At 43.6% G+C, this 16,445-nt stretch overlaps 1 protein-coding gene across 1 annotated transcript in view; it reads left to right on the top strand.

Annotated features, from left to right (window-relative positions):
* The window catches only part of TRPM3 (transient receptor potential cation channel subfamily M member 3), a 501,162-nt gene that overhangs the window by 469,628 nt on the left and 15,089 nt on the right, over positions 1 to 16,445 (top strand). Inside the window, 3 exon segments of the mRNA XM_036021739.1 lie at positions 9,166 to 9,316; positions 9,429 to 9,628; positions 11,593 to 11,725. Of these exon segments, the coding sequence (XP_035877632.1) occupies positions 9,166 to 9,316; positions 9,429 to 9,628; positions 11,593 to 11,725 (484 nt within the window).

Here is a 16,445-nt window from a genome sequence, read left to right as displayed (position 1 = left end):
TCCTCTTTCACCCTGTGGTGGCTGGGTTCCATGTCACACGGTAGGGGTGAGTTATTTAATTGCCCTTCTGCCAGGAATGACAAGAATAAGGCTTCTTCTATACGTGACCTCCAATGAGCTCCAGGAATAGATAATCCATTCTGGGGTTGTTCTGGTCTTTTGCTTCTCTTCATAGAATCATAGTGTAATAGAATATCAGGACAAGATGAGGCTTAGAAATCAACTAGTCCAGCATTTCTCAATTGTTCGTCACATAAACCACTCATTGTTTTGTAACATCTGTTCTACTCTTTAATATTTTTAATTAAGTTGGCTCATTTTAAAAATCTAAATTAATTTATTTTAAAAATTTATGATAGTCATAAATAGAAAAATCAGTATGAGTTGATGTAAATAGAAGATAGCCATAAAATAAACATAACAAAAATACCGCACTGTTACAAAATTCTGTCCAGATGCTTGAGCCTTCAGCCTGCACAGTCTTGGCTACAAAGGGAATTTAGCAAATGTGAAGGAAGCGTTCAAGAAATGTTATCCTCAAACTGACACATTCTCTCTGGTGGAGTCAGAAAGATGGAAAGAGGCTTGAAAAGGTCACCACTTTTTCACTGTTCAACTCAATGTTGTTTAATACCCTGTTCCTGTGTCCTGAAATCTTCTTGGACTTCCCAACTGTGTGTGCATCACACTGTGGGGACTATCAATAGTCCAAGTCCTTATATTCACAAATGAAGGAACTGAGGCCTCCTCTTACTCCTTTCTGATGCTTGCCTTTGTGCCACATCACTACTGATTTGCATCTTAGCCAGCAGTTGGATTAGCAATAGGGAAAATAAATGAATTACAAGAAGAAGTAAAAGGCAGAATTGGTGGGTGGTGCTTTTGACTCTACAAAGTTGGAGCTTACCTTTTCAATTACCTCAGTTCTTCCTGTCCTTCATTACTAGAGGACATTGGTGCTGGCCTATTAAAATAAATAGAAAACCTCTGCCTGGATCTACCACTATCTAAGACTGTTAGATCAAGAATCTTCTGGACAGATGTAGCCATACAAAGGAGGCATCTCCTGTTGTCTCACCAAGAAAACCATGTCAGGAGAAAGGGCAAAAAGGCACAGCTATCTAAATCTAATTCCCCCTGGGAGCCAGTCATAGGGGCTGTGCTAATGGCATTCTCAATCCTCCTTGGCAAACTGGAAGGATTTTCAAAAGGAGGTGGGAAAATCCTCTTTGACTCCTTATCTTCTCAAGATGGATTTTTAGTTGAAAATCCTTTCTTTAAAAAAAAATAGGATAAATGTTGTCATACAGCAAACTAAGCTCTTTATTCCATTGCCTGTGATTTGAAAAAGGGACAAACTTTAAGAAATACCCTTCTTCATCATTTTCTTTAATGATGCTGATTATATCAAACATTGCTATTTTATTTTTAATTTCTCATGCTTTGGGGGAACAATGTGAGGTGTGCATTGAATAAGTAAATATTTATTTTTCCCTTGTGTTATACTATGACATCAAAAGGGCAATTGTCTTAATCCTTGGGACATGAGTGCCTACACCTGATACCTATTATAGGAATTAAGTTTCTTTCTCCACACCCTGAATTTTAGTGTGCCATGAATTTGTTACTCCGTCTGACCTGTTCAGGCCATTATTCTTGTTGAAGGAAACAAGAAAAATCATGTGCCTATGTACCTGTCTCTATATTTGTTCATAATTGAGAGGTTCCTCTCAGCCCCGCGTTGGCTCTTTCTTCAGAGGCACAGAGGAAAGAGACTTCGTGGCACAGCAGGTTTGAGTGGACCTCCTGACTCTGTTCTAATCATCTTTGAGATGCTGACAGACATGCTAAAGCCTTCTGAGCCTCAGTTCTTCAGCTGTAAAATGGGTAATAATTATAAAGATTAAAATAAGATGATAGAAGTAAAGATCATAGCACAGGGCCTCCCATTTAAGCATGCAATAGGTGGTCACTCTTACTATGTAGTGTTGTATTGGAAAGGCCATATGAGATAGAGCAGAGTATGCACAAGCTTTGGGGTCAGAGAAAGGATGGGATTCATTTCTGTATCATTCATAATTGCATCTCCAGGGCCAGTTCCCACTGGCACACAGCAAGAATTCGGTATTTTTTGAATGGATGAGTAAACAGTTCTCTCATTATCTGTTATTAGCTGTGTGGTCTTGGGTATGACATTTCACCCCTTGGTGTGTATTTCCTCAGCTGTGAGGCAAAGGTAATATATTTCTTAGACAGCTACTAAAAATCTTACATGCAGTGGCCAATGTAAAGTACCCAGCACAGAAGCTGGCACATGCTATGCTTTCCCTTGGTGTTTATTCCCAAATCTCTAGTGTCCTTCACGTTCGAGGATCCCAGATAAAGCTAGGATCAGAATTTCCTGGGGAGGTACCCATTTTAAAAACTGTCTTTTAAATGAGCAGTGGAAGTGTCCAGGGGCCCAGGATATATGAAGGCGAGGTCCCACAAGTGGTCCTTCATCAAAAATGTCAGGATCTCAGAAGAGCAGGATGTCTCATTTGACCCAACTTTCTGGTTCCTGAGCAACTGTGAAGTGGTATAGGTTGGGTATTGGCCAGGCCATGTGCTTCTGAGGAGTCCTGAAAATAGGCACAGAAATGATTTTTCACCCTCAACCTCTTATTCTCATTTTTGAAGGAACTGAGAGAAAGGTTGCATCTCTGTGTCAACTTCAGTTGATCGGTTGTGCTTTTGGCAGTTTTGTCTTGAAAAGGATTCTAAGGCCACAACTTGGCTTGGAAAGAAAGTGTGTCACAATTGATTGCCAATGTCTGCACAAGTACAAGAGGGGGTGTTTATGGCTGGTGTGCCTGGAAATTTACACAGCAGCATTCAGGAAGGAGGTTTGCTATAACCTCTGCCAAAGACAAGGCATGTTCCTTTAACTGTAAAACTTGGCAATCTCACAGGAACCATTTCACACTGGCAGGTCATGGTGACACTTGCAATCTTAAATAGGAAAACAGACACTGACCCAGTGAAATTGAGCAGGAGTAACCCCTACAGAAATGCCTGAGAAAGTAGGTCAAATAGACAGTATATATCCATTTGCCAAATGTTTATTGAGCACCTACTATGTGCCAGGAAATGTTCTAACCGCTTTTTTGTTTATTGAACAAAACAAAGACTCCTGACCCCATGGAGCTTATATTATACTGAGGCATGCTGTTGACCCTTGTATTAGTTGTGATAAAAGTTTATTTATTAAAAAAAAAGTCCAACTATTGGAGGGCTGCTCTCCAGAACATGTAGAGAAAAGGGAGGGCATTCTCACTATCACTCACAAAGTATGACTGCACAACCTACCATTGCCTTTGGAGTCCCATCACCTGTTTCGTTACTACCTATTAATGCTTAGTTAGAAGAAATAGCACCTCCAGCTTCCTGCTACTCAATGTGTCAGTGTGACCCACATAGATAAACCATAGAGAATCTAAATCTCCAAATGTCTCATCCCTTCTAATTTGGCCACAACTGCATAGCTACACCTTCCTCACTGTGTCCCTGTGACCTAATCTATTGACAATCATCTTCTAGAACCAGGTTTTCTTCACTTTAGGAGTAGCTTGGCTGTGTCCAGGTGCTTGGCCAAATTTCCCAAATGCATTTACCCTGGCTATTTGATAATAGGTGAAATCTGTGCTCTTAGTTGCTGAGTCAGAGGCCCCAGATGGACACTGAGCATTAATCTGTGTAGACCCATTCAGTTCTTTGATGCTTGGAGGCCGGAGAGCAGCAGCGCCACTGGCTCCTGAAACCCTGACACTGTGACCCAACCTTATCAAGGTCAGATTTCCCATTCCTGCTTGCCCCTTCCAGTCTTTTCATGCTACTCCAAGGCTCCAAATGCCTCTCAGGAGTGGGGTGCTCAAAATATCAATGTCTTTTATTACTGGCCTGTGGACAGCAGTTGAAGGCTGGGGTGATGGTATTAGCCAGGACTCTTAATTGCAAGTAATAGGATCCCAAATAAAATTGACTTAAGGAGAAAAAGAGAATTCTGTGTTTGATATCACTGATGAGGGCTAGTTTTAGGCATGGCTAGATCAGGAATCGGTTTCTCTTCTCCGTGATATGGTCACTCCCAGGCAGGCCCTCTTCACTTGGTAGAATTACATCGCATTATAAAAAGACACCTGTTTTATGCTAACTAGTTCCAGCAAAACTCCCCAGGCTGATGTGCATTGGCACTGATTGCTCAGGCTAGGGTCACATGTCCATCTTTGAACCAATTGCTGTGACTGGGGATAAAGCAGACTGATTAATCTCCTAGATATGGAATTGGAGTTCATTTCATGGACTGAGAATGGGGTGGGGGTGGTTCCATAAAGGGAAACCAGGATCTCTTACCAGAGAATGGGAAATATATATTGGGCAGGTGGAACCAACAAACATCCACTAGAGGCACTCTGTGTCATTACCAAGGTAGAGGGAGGCTACAGGTATGAAGATGATAGTGACTGTTCATTTACCTCTTGAAAAAAGCATTGGGAGAATAACCACTCAAGTGTCAGGTTCCAAAGCAGGGAAGGAGGAACCACAGTGGTAGCCACCAGCCCACACACCCCTAAACATCACCCATGGGTCTGTCATCTTGGGTGGTATGCCATGGAGCATTTTCCTGGGAACATGCACGCCAGATCCAGTTGGTGCCTCATGACAATCCAGTAACTTATCCTTCATCATGAAACCTGTTCCTTGTCAGGGCTTTAAATCACACAGTTCATTTTGTCAGTGGTAGACATCTGTAAATTTGAGACAGAACACTTTCTAATGCAGATGAATACCCAGAGCAAGGACATCATTAGAAGCCATTATAGAGCAGTGTTTTGCACTAACTGCTGCATATAATGTTCACTGCCTCTTTGCTGATATTACCAAATGAAGGCTATTTCTCTGAGTCATTTTTATTATCATTATCACTGTCGCATGGATCATCTAATTCATTTGTACTGCACTTGTTGCTATAGAATCTAGATGATGGTCCCCAAGGCTGGTCGTGACTACCAGACTGGTGGGCGTGATCCCAGCCAGAGGTCCTGCAGCCATTCTGCAGTGCTTCCTCAGAGCCCATCAGAGTTCACATCCCACAATAATGCCTCATTCTGTTCCTTTTCTGCGCTCCCTCCTAAACCCACACAGTGCTTAAACAACAGAGATTGTCTCTTTGATCGCCATTATCCCTTGTACCCAGCCTATCATAACCACTCACTAAATGTTTATAGAATAAGTGCCATGCATAGTGATTGCAAAACAGAGGAATCAGACATAGTCCCTAACCTTGAGCAACTTAAAGTCTATTAATTACAGAACCAGCAATACTAAGAATGGCACCAGTTAATGTTAATCAAGTGCTAGTGTGCTATATGCTGAGCTAAGTGCTTGCAGGCATTATCTCATTAAATGATCTTGACAGCCTCCCCCCATGTTACATACTATTGCTACCCCCATTTTACAGATGAGGAAGCTGAAGTTCATGGGGTAAGCTACCATCACATCATTTGAAAATGTTGGAATCAGAGTTTGAACCCAGGTCTGCCTGATTATAATGCATATTTCTAACCACTAAAGTAATTCCATCTCTTTAAAGGCAGGATAAATAAACAGTATGGGAGAAGTCAAAATAAATTAATTCTCAAAAGACTAGCAAGGGGCTCCCACACCAAAGTAAATCCTTTGTGCCAAAGTAAATACCTTAATAAAGGTATTAAGCTAGTCCAGTGTTTTAACCATGAGAGGCCTTCGAGGAATGAAGCAGAGGAACCAAGATGAGATCTAGAGAGACATGTCGATGATGCTGCCTGAAGGCCCATGGAAACACACGTGGGCCACGAAGGCTGGTTTTCTCTTGAGGCCAGGAGGAGAGCCTACTAGAGGAAGTGTCTGCATGCTTCACTACGTAGGGGGTCAAAAGAGCAAAATGGACGTGTTTGCCCCTCACAGGTTTAGTTTAGATTCCCACAGAATATAAAGAGAAATCTCAGAAGGTCATTGAGAAATGGAGATCAGGGACCTCATCTGCCTAAACTGCACACTTTGTAACTTACCCCAAGAAGTTCTTTCTGCTGCTCTTGATTGGTTTCCCCACCCATCAGAGGCAAGGGCAGCACAGGAACTACAGCCCCTCGGGAGGTCAGCTGAGAGGACAGGGTGGGTGAGTGGGGCAAGCTACCCTGAGGAGAGAAAAGCAAAGCAAGTGATACCTGAGGCCCGTGGCCAAGTGCGTAACAGAGACCCTGGAGTCTGGTTGAGTATGAGATGCCTTCTTGGCAAGCCGAGGGTGGGATTTCTGGAAAGGACCTAAGGAAGGAGCCAAGAACAGTTCAGAGCTAGGGCTGTCCATCATGAGTTGGCCTGCAGAGCTGGGGGAAATGTCTGTCAGTGCTCAAGAACCAAACGTGTCCATGATCTCCCTTGTTTGTTCACCAAACCATGATCATGTGTGGATATACGTGGATGTGCTGTGTGTGTGCACTGGGCCCGGTAACGGGAAACCAGGATGAACAGTGTTCCCACTAGGAAGCTCAGGTGGGGCACAGATGAGTGCATTGGTAATGGTGACACGGTGTGAGAAGCCTCCCAAAGAGGTAAGCAGAGGGGCCTCTGGGATTATAAGGAAGAGAGAATGACTAAAGAAACATTTTTTGGTTTAAAAAAAGTATTCATGACACTTGTTAGAGATGGTGAGGAAAACTTTATTCAAAGGAGTAGGACCACAGCAATGGAGCTTTGTAATAAAGGAGAGAAAATGGACTGAACTCTGAACACAAGGAAAACTGGGGACTTACAGTCAGGGGCAGAGTGGGGGTCACTGGACAGAAAATAGCTTAGAGGAAACACCAAGGATGATAAGGGAGACTCTCACAAAACTGACCTAACAGGATTCTTGCTGAAGGCTGGCCAGGGTGACCAGATGTCCTCTGCAGGATGGTGGATAATAAGAAACCTGATATGACATCATCAGTGATAAGATATTGAGGATTCTGGCTAAACTGGCTTAGTACGATTTTTGCTAAAATTGGACAATGCAGAGACAAACACAGAAGTCCAAAAGCTGAGACCTACTTAGAAAAGAGCTCAGGAGAGCCTGAGCAGGGTTCGATCCAGCAGAAAATCTTTGTCAACACCTAGCCCAGACCTAGGGGCAGAAGAGAAAGAAAGTTGAGGCTGCAGTGGGCCTTGGAGAGCTAAGTGAACACCTGCAATTGAACAGCATTCAACAAACTGAAAGCGTGCGGCAGTGGTTAGCAATGGTGCAGAGGGGGCGGCTTTTAGAACAAAAGAAGCCAAGCGTAAAAATGGCACAGGGGGCAGTGAGCGACAGCAGGACCATTTGGAACTACAAGGAACTCGGTCCAGTTGAGTTTCATAGGGAGAGGTGGGAAGTTCCAAGAGATGGCACGGGGCCACCCCCCAGAGTTGGCAAATCCTGGAGCCAGTGGGGGCCCCCACTCACCAGCATTAGGTCTCACTTCCAAGGGACAGCTGTCATGGGTGGTTAGTGCCACAAACTACTGAGTATAAAAAAGATGCCGGCTCTTTGAAAACATCTGATTCCAAGACCCAATCCTCTTTCAGGGTAGATCCAAAGGCAAGCAGTGCTTTGGCTATCTTTCTCTGGTGGTTAAAAACAGGGTCTTAGTGTCCTGATATTATGAAAACTCTCATAGCCTGAGATAATTGATGTATTTTGGGCTTGAGGACATGTCAGGAATCACATAACTTTTCCAGCCTGATTTCAGCTCCGTGAATTTACCTTAGTAGCAGCTGAAAATCACCTAGGAAGCTCTGAACAAAACCATGATGCCCTGATGCCCAGGCCACCCTCAGAGATTCCGATTGAATTGTCTGGGGTAAAGCTAGGCATTGGCATTTTTTAAAAAACTCCCAAGGTGATCCCCTGTGTGGTCATGGGTGGCAACTACAGAAAAGTGCTCAGCTTAGCAACATTAACTCTTGAGAGTGGATGGACTCCCCTCGCCAGGTACTCTGGTCAAGAAGATCCTGGGTCAGCATTGCAAACTTTCCTGGCAGATCTTCATCTGCTAAGACTCTTCATGCCCCACACCCTTTCTCATAGGTAGCTGCAAAAGGACCCTATTCTAAAGCCAAAGAAGGACAGGGACAGCCAGAGCAAAAGGGCGACCTCACCTATCTGGGCATCCAAGGCCACCGTGTCACTCCCTCAGCTGTGCTGTGTGTGCAGCACTAAGGAGTTTTTTGTCAAGGATTCCTTTTTCCCTTGACAGTTACCTGGAAATTCAAAGCAGGCCTCATTAGCACATTACTCACCCTCACCCAGTCCCACACATCTCCTCCTCACCCCACCTCCAGATCTTTCATTTTCCATTTGCCCATTTTTTTCCCAGTGCAATTGGGTTTTGTTTCCTGTGCCATGAAAAGCACTTTTTTGGCATGGAAATGTTACTGAAAGAAAGGCTCCAGGGTCCTGGCCCAACACCTCTCATCGCCTTCTCCCCCACGCCCAGCCCCGTGAAATGCCATTGTCAGGAGCACTGAGAGACAAGCCTCTGAATACTTCCCAAGGCGCTGCCCTGTTTTGTTCCTTCCTCACTGAAACAGCAAATACGTTAACTCAGAGCCCTGGTGTTTCTTGCAACAATTAACAGCTGCCCGGTATTAATTCCCAATCAATAGCCCCTCCATGCTGCTGCTCCTACTGCTATGGCTTCCAGCCTCCACAGCACACTTGAAAGGAATTTGATGGGGCAGTGAGACTGCTCCCCGCCCCCCACAACTGCTTCCTGGGAATGCCCTCCCCGGGCTTCCTAAAGACACCAAGGCCCTTCCTAAGGGCCCCTTGGCAAAAGTCAGGGGACCACGGGGCAGCATGAGTAAGCTAGGGCTCTACCCCCTCTTTCACGTTGGATGACAACTTGGGAAACAGAGGAACCAGGTCCCGCCTGGGGTAGCAACAGCCCCTTGGGACATTCATGAAGCTTTCATTTTTCCATTTTGGCTTTTTCTTTTTTTAATTCTTTGTTTCAATTTGTTTTGAGATGGCTGTGTTTTTCCTCCATCTAAAAAAACCTCATTCGATCAGACTTTGCTTTAATCGAATAGCCATGATTTCTCATTTTTTGCCTGTGTTGCTCCCTGCAGCTCCCTGTGGACAGAATGAGACCCGAGAGGATGGTAAAATAATTCAGCTGCCTCCCTGCAAGACAGGAGCCTGGATCGTGCCAGCCATTATGGCCTGCTACCTTTTAGTAGCGAACATCCTGCTGGTCAACCTCCTCATCGCTGTCTTTAAGTAAGTGGGTCCTTCATCAAAGCACTGGGGATAAAGGGAGGGTGCTGGAGGGGTGTGGTGCTTCAGAAAGCAGTGGAGTGTCTCACTTGATTCTCTCTGGTCTCTGTTTCAGCAATACATTTTTTGAGGTAAAATCAATATCCAACCAAGTGTGGAAGTTTCAGAGGTATCAGCTCATCATGACTTTCCATGAAAGGCCAGTTCTGCCCCCACCTCTGATCATCTTCAGCCACATGACCATGATATTCCAGCACCTGTGTTGCCGATGGAGGAAACATGAGAGTGACCCAGATGAAAGGGACTACGGCCTGAGTAAGCTTGGAGTGACAGCCCCCAGCAGCCATAAATCAGATAGCCCTACTGCTCCCTATAGGCAGTCATGGAGGCCCTGTGGCCATCTGGCTCTTTCTGCTTCCTGCAGACTGCCGACAACTCTGAAGACTTGGAGGGGAGCGGGGATACTTGCCTGAGAAACAGTGCCAGAAAGAAGACAGTTGAGGCTGAAATCAAGCATTCTTAGGCTTGCATGTTTCCTAGTGAGCTAAAGCCAGGCTCCAGCATAGCTGTTTTAGCATTTTCATGGGTTCTAAGTTTCTTACTTTCGAGAGATCCCACTACAAAATATATCAACTGTTTATATGCTCCCAATTTTGCATTACATATGATTTAAGTATCATTATGTGAGTTGAGTTGAATTGCAGGTGACTGAGTTTGATTTTCCATTATCATTTCTGGACCAATCATTTTTTAAGTCTTGAATGTTTTCCAAGCCTTAAGGGTTGTCCTTATCTAACTTCATGAGGACACCAGCCCTGCTTTCCATTTTCCAAAGGGCAAAACAGAAGACTCTCCACCATCTACCTTCTAGTCCAGTGTTTCTAAAAGGAGGTTCTATTAGCATTGGGGCCAAATAAAACTTCATTGTATAGGATTGTCCCACACATTGCAGGGGATGTAGCACATCCGGCCTCCACACATTAAAAACCAACAGCTCCTGCAGATTGCTAAATGTCCCTTGGGTACCACTCACAGTTAAGGACTGTGGGGCACCCAGCTGCATACAAGCAAGCTACAATGGTTTCTCAAGTAGACCGCCTACACTAAATCTACTGAAGGGGCTTCTAGAATGAAGGCCCAGGAATTACCTCCAGGTGATGACTAGTGGGTCTAAAGTTAAAACCAAAGCCATTTAGTCAACTGTTTCTCTAATTCTGAAGCTTTTAACACCTTCCCTGACACAGCAATGCTGACTTCTCTCTAAACTTTAAAGCTGGAGGGTTGGAAGGGGCAGGGAATTGCAAAGTTCACCGTTTCCACCTAAAACATAAATTTAGACAAGTGGAAAGCTGATGGGACAGGGAACCGAAAGGTTCGGATTTACACTGGGCCATTTTCCATGCCCATATCAGTTATGAATTAGTTTCCCTGCTATCAACAGAAAAACAGACTAACAACAGCACAAATAAATAAGTTTTTTATTTTTCTCAAAAGCAAAAAAGTGACTAGACTGATAACCCAGAGCCAACAGTGGCTCACTGAAGTCAAAGACCCAGAGTCCTATTTTTAGGCTCAGCTGTTCCTTTAATGCATGGCCTTGTCTCGTGGCAGCAGAATAGCTGCTGCACTTTCAGTCATCACATTTATATTTAAAGCAAAAAGAGAAAGGAAAGGTAAAAAAAAAAAGGTAAAAAGAACAATCACTTCACCCATAGTTTATCAGGAAAGTAAAACCTCATCCCAGTACACCACCCCTTCCCAGCCCAGACTTCTTTTGTTTTTTGAGCTGAACTGGGTCTCATCACTGTTGCTACCTTGCAGGGAGGCTGGGAATGTGTGTGTTTGGTTTACCAGCCTCAGTAATAGGAAGGGGGTGAAGGGGAATAAGGCCAGTGAACAATGGGCTTTTAGTAAGGCCAGTGAACAATGTCTGTCTGCCATACTCCTCAGCCCGGAAAGGAAATTTAGTTTTGAGAACCTCCATTTGCTTCCCTTTCCTTGAATGTAGCTACATTTTTGGCCTTACAACCTCAATAATTGTAACCAGTTCCTGCAGTAAACCGGATGTGTCCAGATGAACTGCAGAGGCCCACAGTGAATCTAACACACAGAAAGGGGACAGTGGCAGAAGTCACCTGACTGGATTCGGATTTAGAGACTTAGCAGAGAAACTAGGCTCCTCCTCCTAACCTTGGTCGAGGGTAGGAATGTCACTAGGCCCACGGACCAGAAGCCATCACATTTATTTCTCTGCCACACATCTCATTTCTTTTCCACAGAGCTGTTCATAACTGATGATGAGCTCAAGAAAGTACATGATTTTGAAGAGCAGTGTATAGAGGAATATTTCAGGGAAAAGGATGATCGCTTCAACTCGTCCAATGATGAGAGGATACGGGTGACTTCAGAAAGGTGTGTTCCTGGTCGTGTCTCGGGATGTTTTAGGCCTGGTGTGCTTTATCAGTTGCTTTAGTTTGCATATCCGAGAGAGAGAGAGAGAGAGAGAGAGAGAGAGAGAGAGAGAGAACTCTTGTGCTTATTTTTACTATCCAAGAAATCATTAAGCTTATGAGAGAACAGAATATTGTCTGAAGGACTCACAGATCAAAATCCCAGATGTACAGATGCTAGGCTTCTCCAGAGGCAGTAGCAGTCGCCTTCCTGGATGCTAGAGATCGCTGCACTCAGAACAGGGCAGGCGTTGCTGGCTCAGACCAGAAATCAGAAAGTTCTGACCCAGACACAAACCAAGGGAAACCTACTCCAATTCAAGCCTCTCCAGCAGGTTTGTGTGTTATGTAAATCATTGAGTGTCTTCTCCAAAGGTATAGCTAGTCCCAGTGCCTGGCTTATATGGGTACCTTCTGAATTAACAACAGCATGAAATTTGTGAATTAGAATAATGGTTGAGCCCTGGCTGGTGTGGCTCAGTGGTTGAGTGCTGGCCTGTGAATCAAAGGGTGGCCACTTTGATTCCCAGTCAGGGCACATGCCTGGGTTGCTGGCCAGGTCCCCAACAGTGGGTGCACAAGAGGCAACCACACAATGATGTTTCTCTCACTCTCTTCTCCTTCCCTTTCCCTCTCTAAAAAATAAATAAATAAAATCTTTAAAAAAAAAAACAAGAATAATGGTTGAGGTTTTCCATGTATTTTTTTCCTGGAATTATTTTCATTTTTTTCTTCTACCACAAAATAAAAGCAAAGAAAACATCAGATTCTTCCACCCAGTAATCATATATTTTTAGATCTTGTTGACCAAATGGTTTTGTGGACTAGTAGGGCTGTAAGAAAAATATCCAAGTAAAGAGAAGAGAATTGTTTTCATTTAATTAAGTCTAGCTTTAGGCAAATGAACTTACATTTTTTTTCTTCCCTCATTTTGCTGTCGACTAATAAAAACTTCATCCCAAGCTGGCACATTAGAAAACCCAGCCTTTGGGAGCCACTGTTCTAAAGGACACCCAGAGGGTTACAAAGCTTTTGATGTTTGTTTAAATTTTAAACATTTGCAATATAAAGAAGTCAGAAGAAGCTTATAAATAGTGGGAAAGGCATAATATATTGATGATTTTAGTTGATATAATTCAGCCTTCTAAGATTTGAATCAGTCATTTCTAGTTTTCAAAAAATGACATTTTGTCTGCTTACGCACTTCATACATTTTCTAGTGGTTTTGTAAAAATTACACAATGGCATTTTTCTGTCCCTAGCCCTTTATTTCTTCAAAGAATACAGCCTACATATGTAGGTGTATATGCATAGGGCATTGAGTGATTGTATCCATAGGTACTCAGCCAATATTAATAAAATTTAAAGCCATGAATAGATTTTATACACATCTGTCATTGCGAAATAGAACATTTCGAGATGATATGATGCGAAGCAATTTTCTGGCAAACTAAGAAAGGAGCTACAAATATGAAGATCCTCTTATTCTGAGGCCTTGTAAAAACTATTTATTAATGGAAATATAGCCATGTGGTTCCCAGAAAATTGTACCACGTAGACACATTGCCCATTGCTCAGACATATTTCCAAAGCTTATGACCAACGGCCTTTGAAAAGCTTTTTGAATTCAGAAAGCCATAGACTGGGGAGGAAAGAAAGGCAGGAGGAAGGCACGTGGAGACACAAAGAAGCCTTGGCCTCTCTGGAGAACGACCCGAGAGGTGCAGGCACCAGGGCATGTGAGCCTGTGGTGACCATCTCACCAATTCCTTTTGGGAGGAAACCAAAAAGAACTACAGAGCCTCCACCTGAGCCTCTCACCCCACAGCTGCAAACACTCCCAGGAGACTCCTACCTCAAGACCTGGGCCTCTCTGGGTGGATTCAGAGTCCCCACCCTCCAGGAGGGTGACCAAGGTGAGCGATTCCCAGAAATCCAGGATGGGGTTTAGGCCCACTCCCTGTGTGTCCTAAGTATTAGCTGACCTTCTGGAGGAACGGGGGCCCAGGAGGACCAGGACAGCCTCACAGCCAAGCCCAGGGGCCAGGGAAGTGAATCTAAGCTAAGGCCTCATGCTGCTTCTGGTGCTTCAGTCTGTGTTTGGGGTTTTGTTTTTGTTGGTGGTGGTTGTGGTTTTGGTTTGTTTTACATTTGTAAATGGAGCAAAAAATAACATTTCTAAACCCTATAATTGCTCATAGCACATTAGAAATACAATGAGGTGCATGCGGGAACAGAGATTAACTCAGGAAGAGTGGATTTATATCACCCATCTCGTACATCTTCTAGTACATCATGTCTTTTCTGAGTAGAGTGGCAGGTGAAACCACCTGTCCTATATTAGATAGACAGATGAAAGATAGATAGATGATAGGTAGATGATAGATAGATACACACATACACATATTTAGGTAGGTACATATTTAATTTACATAAGTTAACTGTACACAATCGATACATTATACAGAATATTATATAATTCTCCCTTCGTGTCAATAGCCCCAATACAGAAATTTGAAGTCAGAAAAATTAAGAGCTGGCTCTTTACTAAAAGACTCAGAAAAAGGATTTCTTCACATAGTGAACCCCACCTCCCTCCCCCTGCCAGTAACTTTAATGTATAATTTATTTATACTGAATGTATTTGCATGAATCTTTTCAGAAACACAAAGATACTTCCATAATTATCCATTTGAATGCATCATTATTATATCATAATTTTTCACCCAAATTGTATATAAAGAACTCAATACAATATTTGGTAGATCATTAACACCTCAAAGGAAATTGGTTCAGAAAAATCCTTATCTTTCCCACTTTTATGTAGCAATGACCTGATGTATCTAAAGGAATACAATTCCAGAATATAATTAAGTTAATAATATCCTGCACTTTTTTTAGGGTCCAGTGGCACAGCCTCCCCTATCACCCAAGCTAGGTACTCAAGGTGCGCCCTTCATGTGGGCTGAGTATGCCTTCCTCTTAGAGTTAAGCCTTGGTTGCTATTGGCAGGTCAGTGGGAGGGATTTACCCAGGCTAGTCGGCTGCAAGGAATGGCTGTGACCGCTTAACACCAGCCTCCATCCTCCACAGAGGACAAGCTGTGCAGGGGCAGTGTGATGGTACAGTCATCCCTCACCTATTTCAGGAGTTACATTCCAGAGACCCCCATGATAGGTGAAAATCCATGAACTAGCAGCGTTATATTTATTTTATTATTTATATATATATTTAAGGCTTTATAAACCCTTCCCATTCTCCTATAAACCTTTCCCACACTCTTATAAAACTTCATATGCTCTTAAATACTTTCTACACTCTTAAACCTACGTAATTTTAACAGCATACTCACCAGTGAAGTATACAGTCATCCCTCGCTATATCACGGTTCACTTATTGCAACTTCACTGTATTGCGGGCGATACAGTGAAGCTGTAATAAGTGAACCGTGACATAGGGAGGGGTGACTGTACTCCATTGTGGTCTGTAGCTGTCCATTGGGTATGCTGGCTCTGGGGTTTCCTGGGTGGTGCAGGCCAAAGTCAGCCCCTACCTGTGTTTTCCTGGGACCACCCTGCCTGAGATATAAAGCAATCTCAGATGGTTGCTACTTGTTCTGGACTTGGAGATTCCTAGGCAAAGCAAAGCTGTGAACCTAGGCTGGCTGCTGGGGCCAGGGGCTCACTGAGGGCAGCTGTTGCTTGTTTGAGAGAATTTACAAAGTTGTGAAGCATTAGTGAAGACCAGCCATTCACATGGAAAAGCATCTTGGGTGGGCCTGCAAGTTGGGTGGGGGGAGTCTCTGGGGGATCTCCCAAGGGGATCAAACAGTGTTAGTCAAGTTGATGGAGTCTCAGATACAGCACCAGCTCATTGGCCCAGAAAAGGGACAAGGGCCTCTGCTTACCTTGATGCCAAACACCTCAGCCTCCCCCTGCATGCCACTGGTGCTCCTCAAGCCACCACCCTGGCACCAAAGCCCAGAGAGAGTAAGTCTGAGTAGGTCAGTCCATGTGTGGATTCTTTAAGAGGAACAGCTTGGGGTCTAGCAGTTTTTTCCACCAGCTCAGTCCCTGCTGGTTTTTGCATCCAAGTTGTAGGGATTTATCTTCCTGGCACTGGAATACTGGACTTGGGGGGCTGGTGTGGGTCTGGGACTCCTCACTCCTGAGGTATCCCTTCTGAATTTTTATCCACCACATGTGGATGAAGGACCAGCCTGTTCCACATCTGTGTCCCTCCTACCAGTCTGGATGGATGTGGTTTCTATAATTCTATAGTTGTCAGACATCCATTCAACTCAATTTCTAACAGTTCTGAGTGATAGTTGTTCTATATTTTAGTTGTAAGTTTGATGTAGTTGTGCAAAGTGGCAAACCATATCTGCCTACACTGCCATCTTGACCAGAAGTCCTCTCACTATCCACTTTAAATTATCGACATCACCCTGTAATGTGGTACCTAAAGGGAACTTAATTCTGGATTGTAGTTACAGCCTAGATTTAGTTCCTTTATTCATTCCTTTACTATTTTTTCCCTTTACTATATGTGCTGGGCTAATACTCATAGAGTGCAATAGGACAAGTACTTCTTTCCGTGTTATAAAATGAAGAACACAGCACAATGGAAAGATTTTAATATTAACTTCTAGTAACTAGCTGTGTGACCTTGAGAAAGTTACT

Source organism: Phyllostomus discolor, chromosome 3, assembly GCF_004126475.2.
Source record: "Phyllostomus discolor isolate MPI-MPIP mPhyDis1 chromosome 3, mPhyDis1.pri.v3, whole genome shotgun sequence".
Taxonomy (NCBI): domain Eukaryota; kingdom Metazoa; phylum Chordata; class Mammalia; order Chiroptera; family Phyllostomidae; genus Phyllostomus; species Phyllostomus discolor.
The sequence above is the reverse complement of the archived record's forward strand: the minus strand, read 5'-3'. Positions and strand labels throughout refer to the sequence as shown.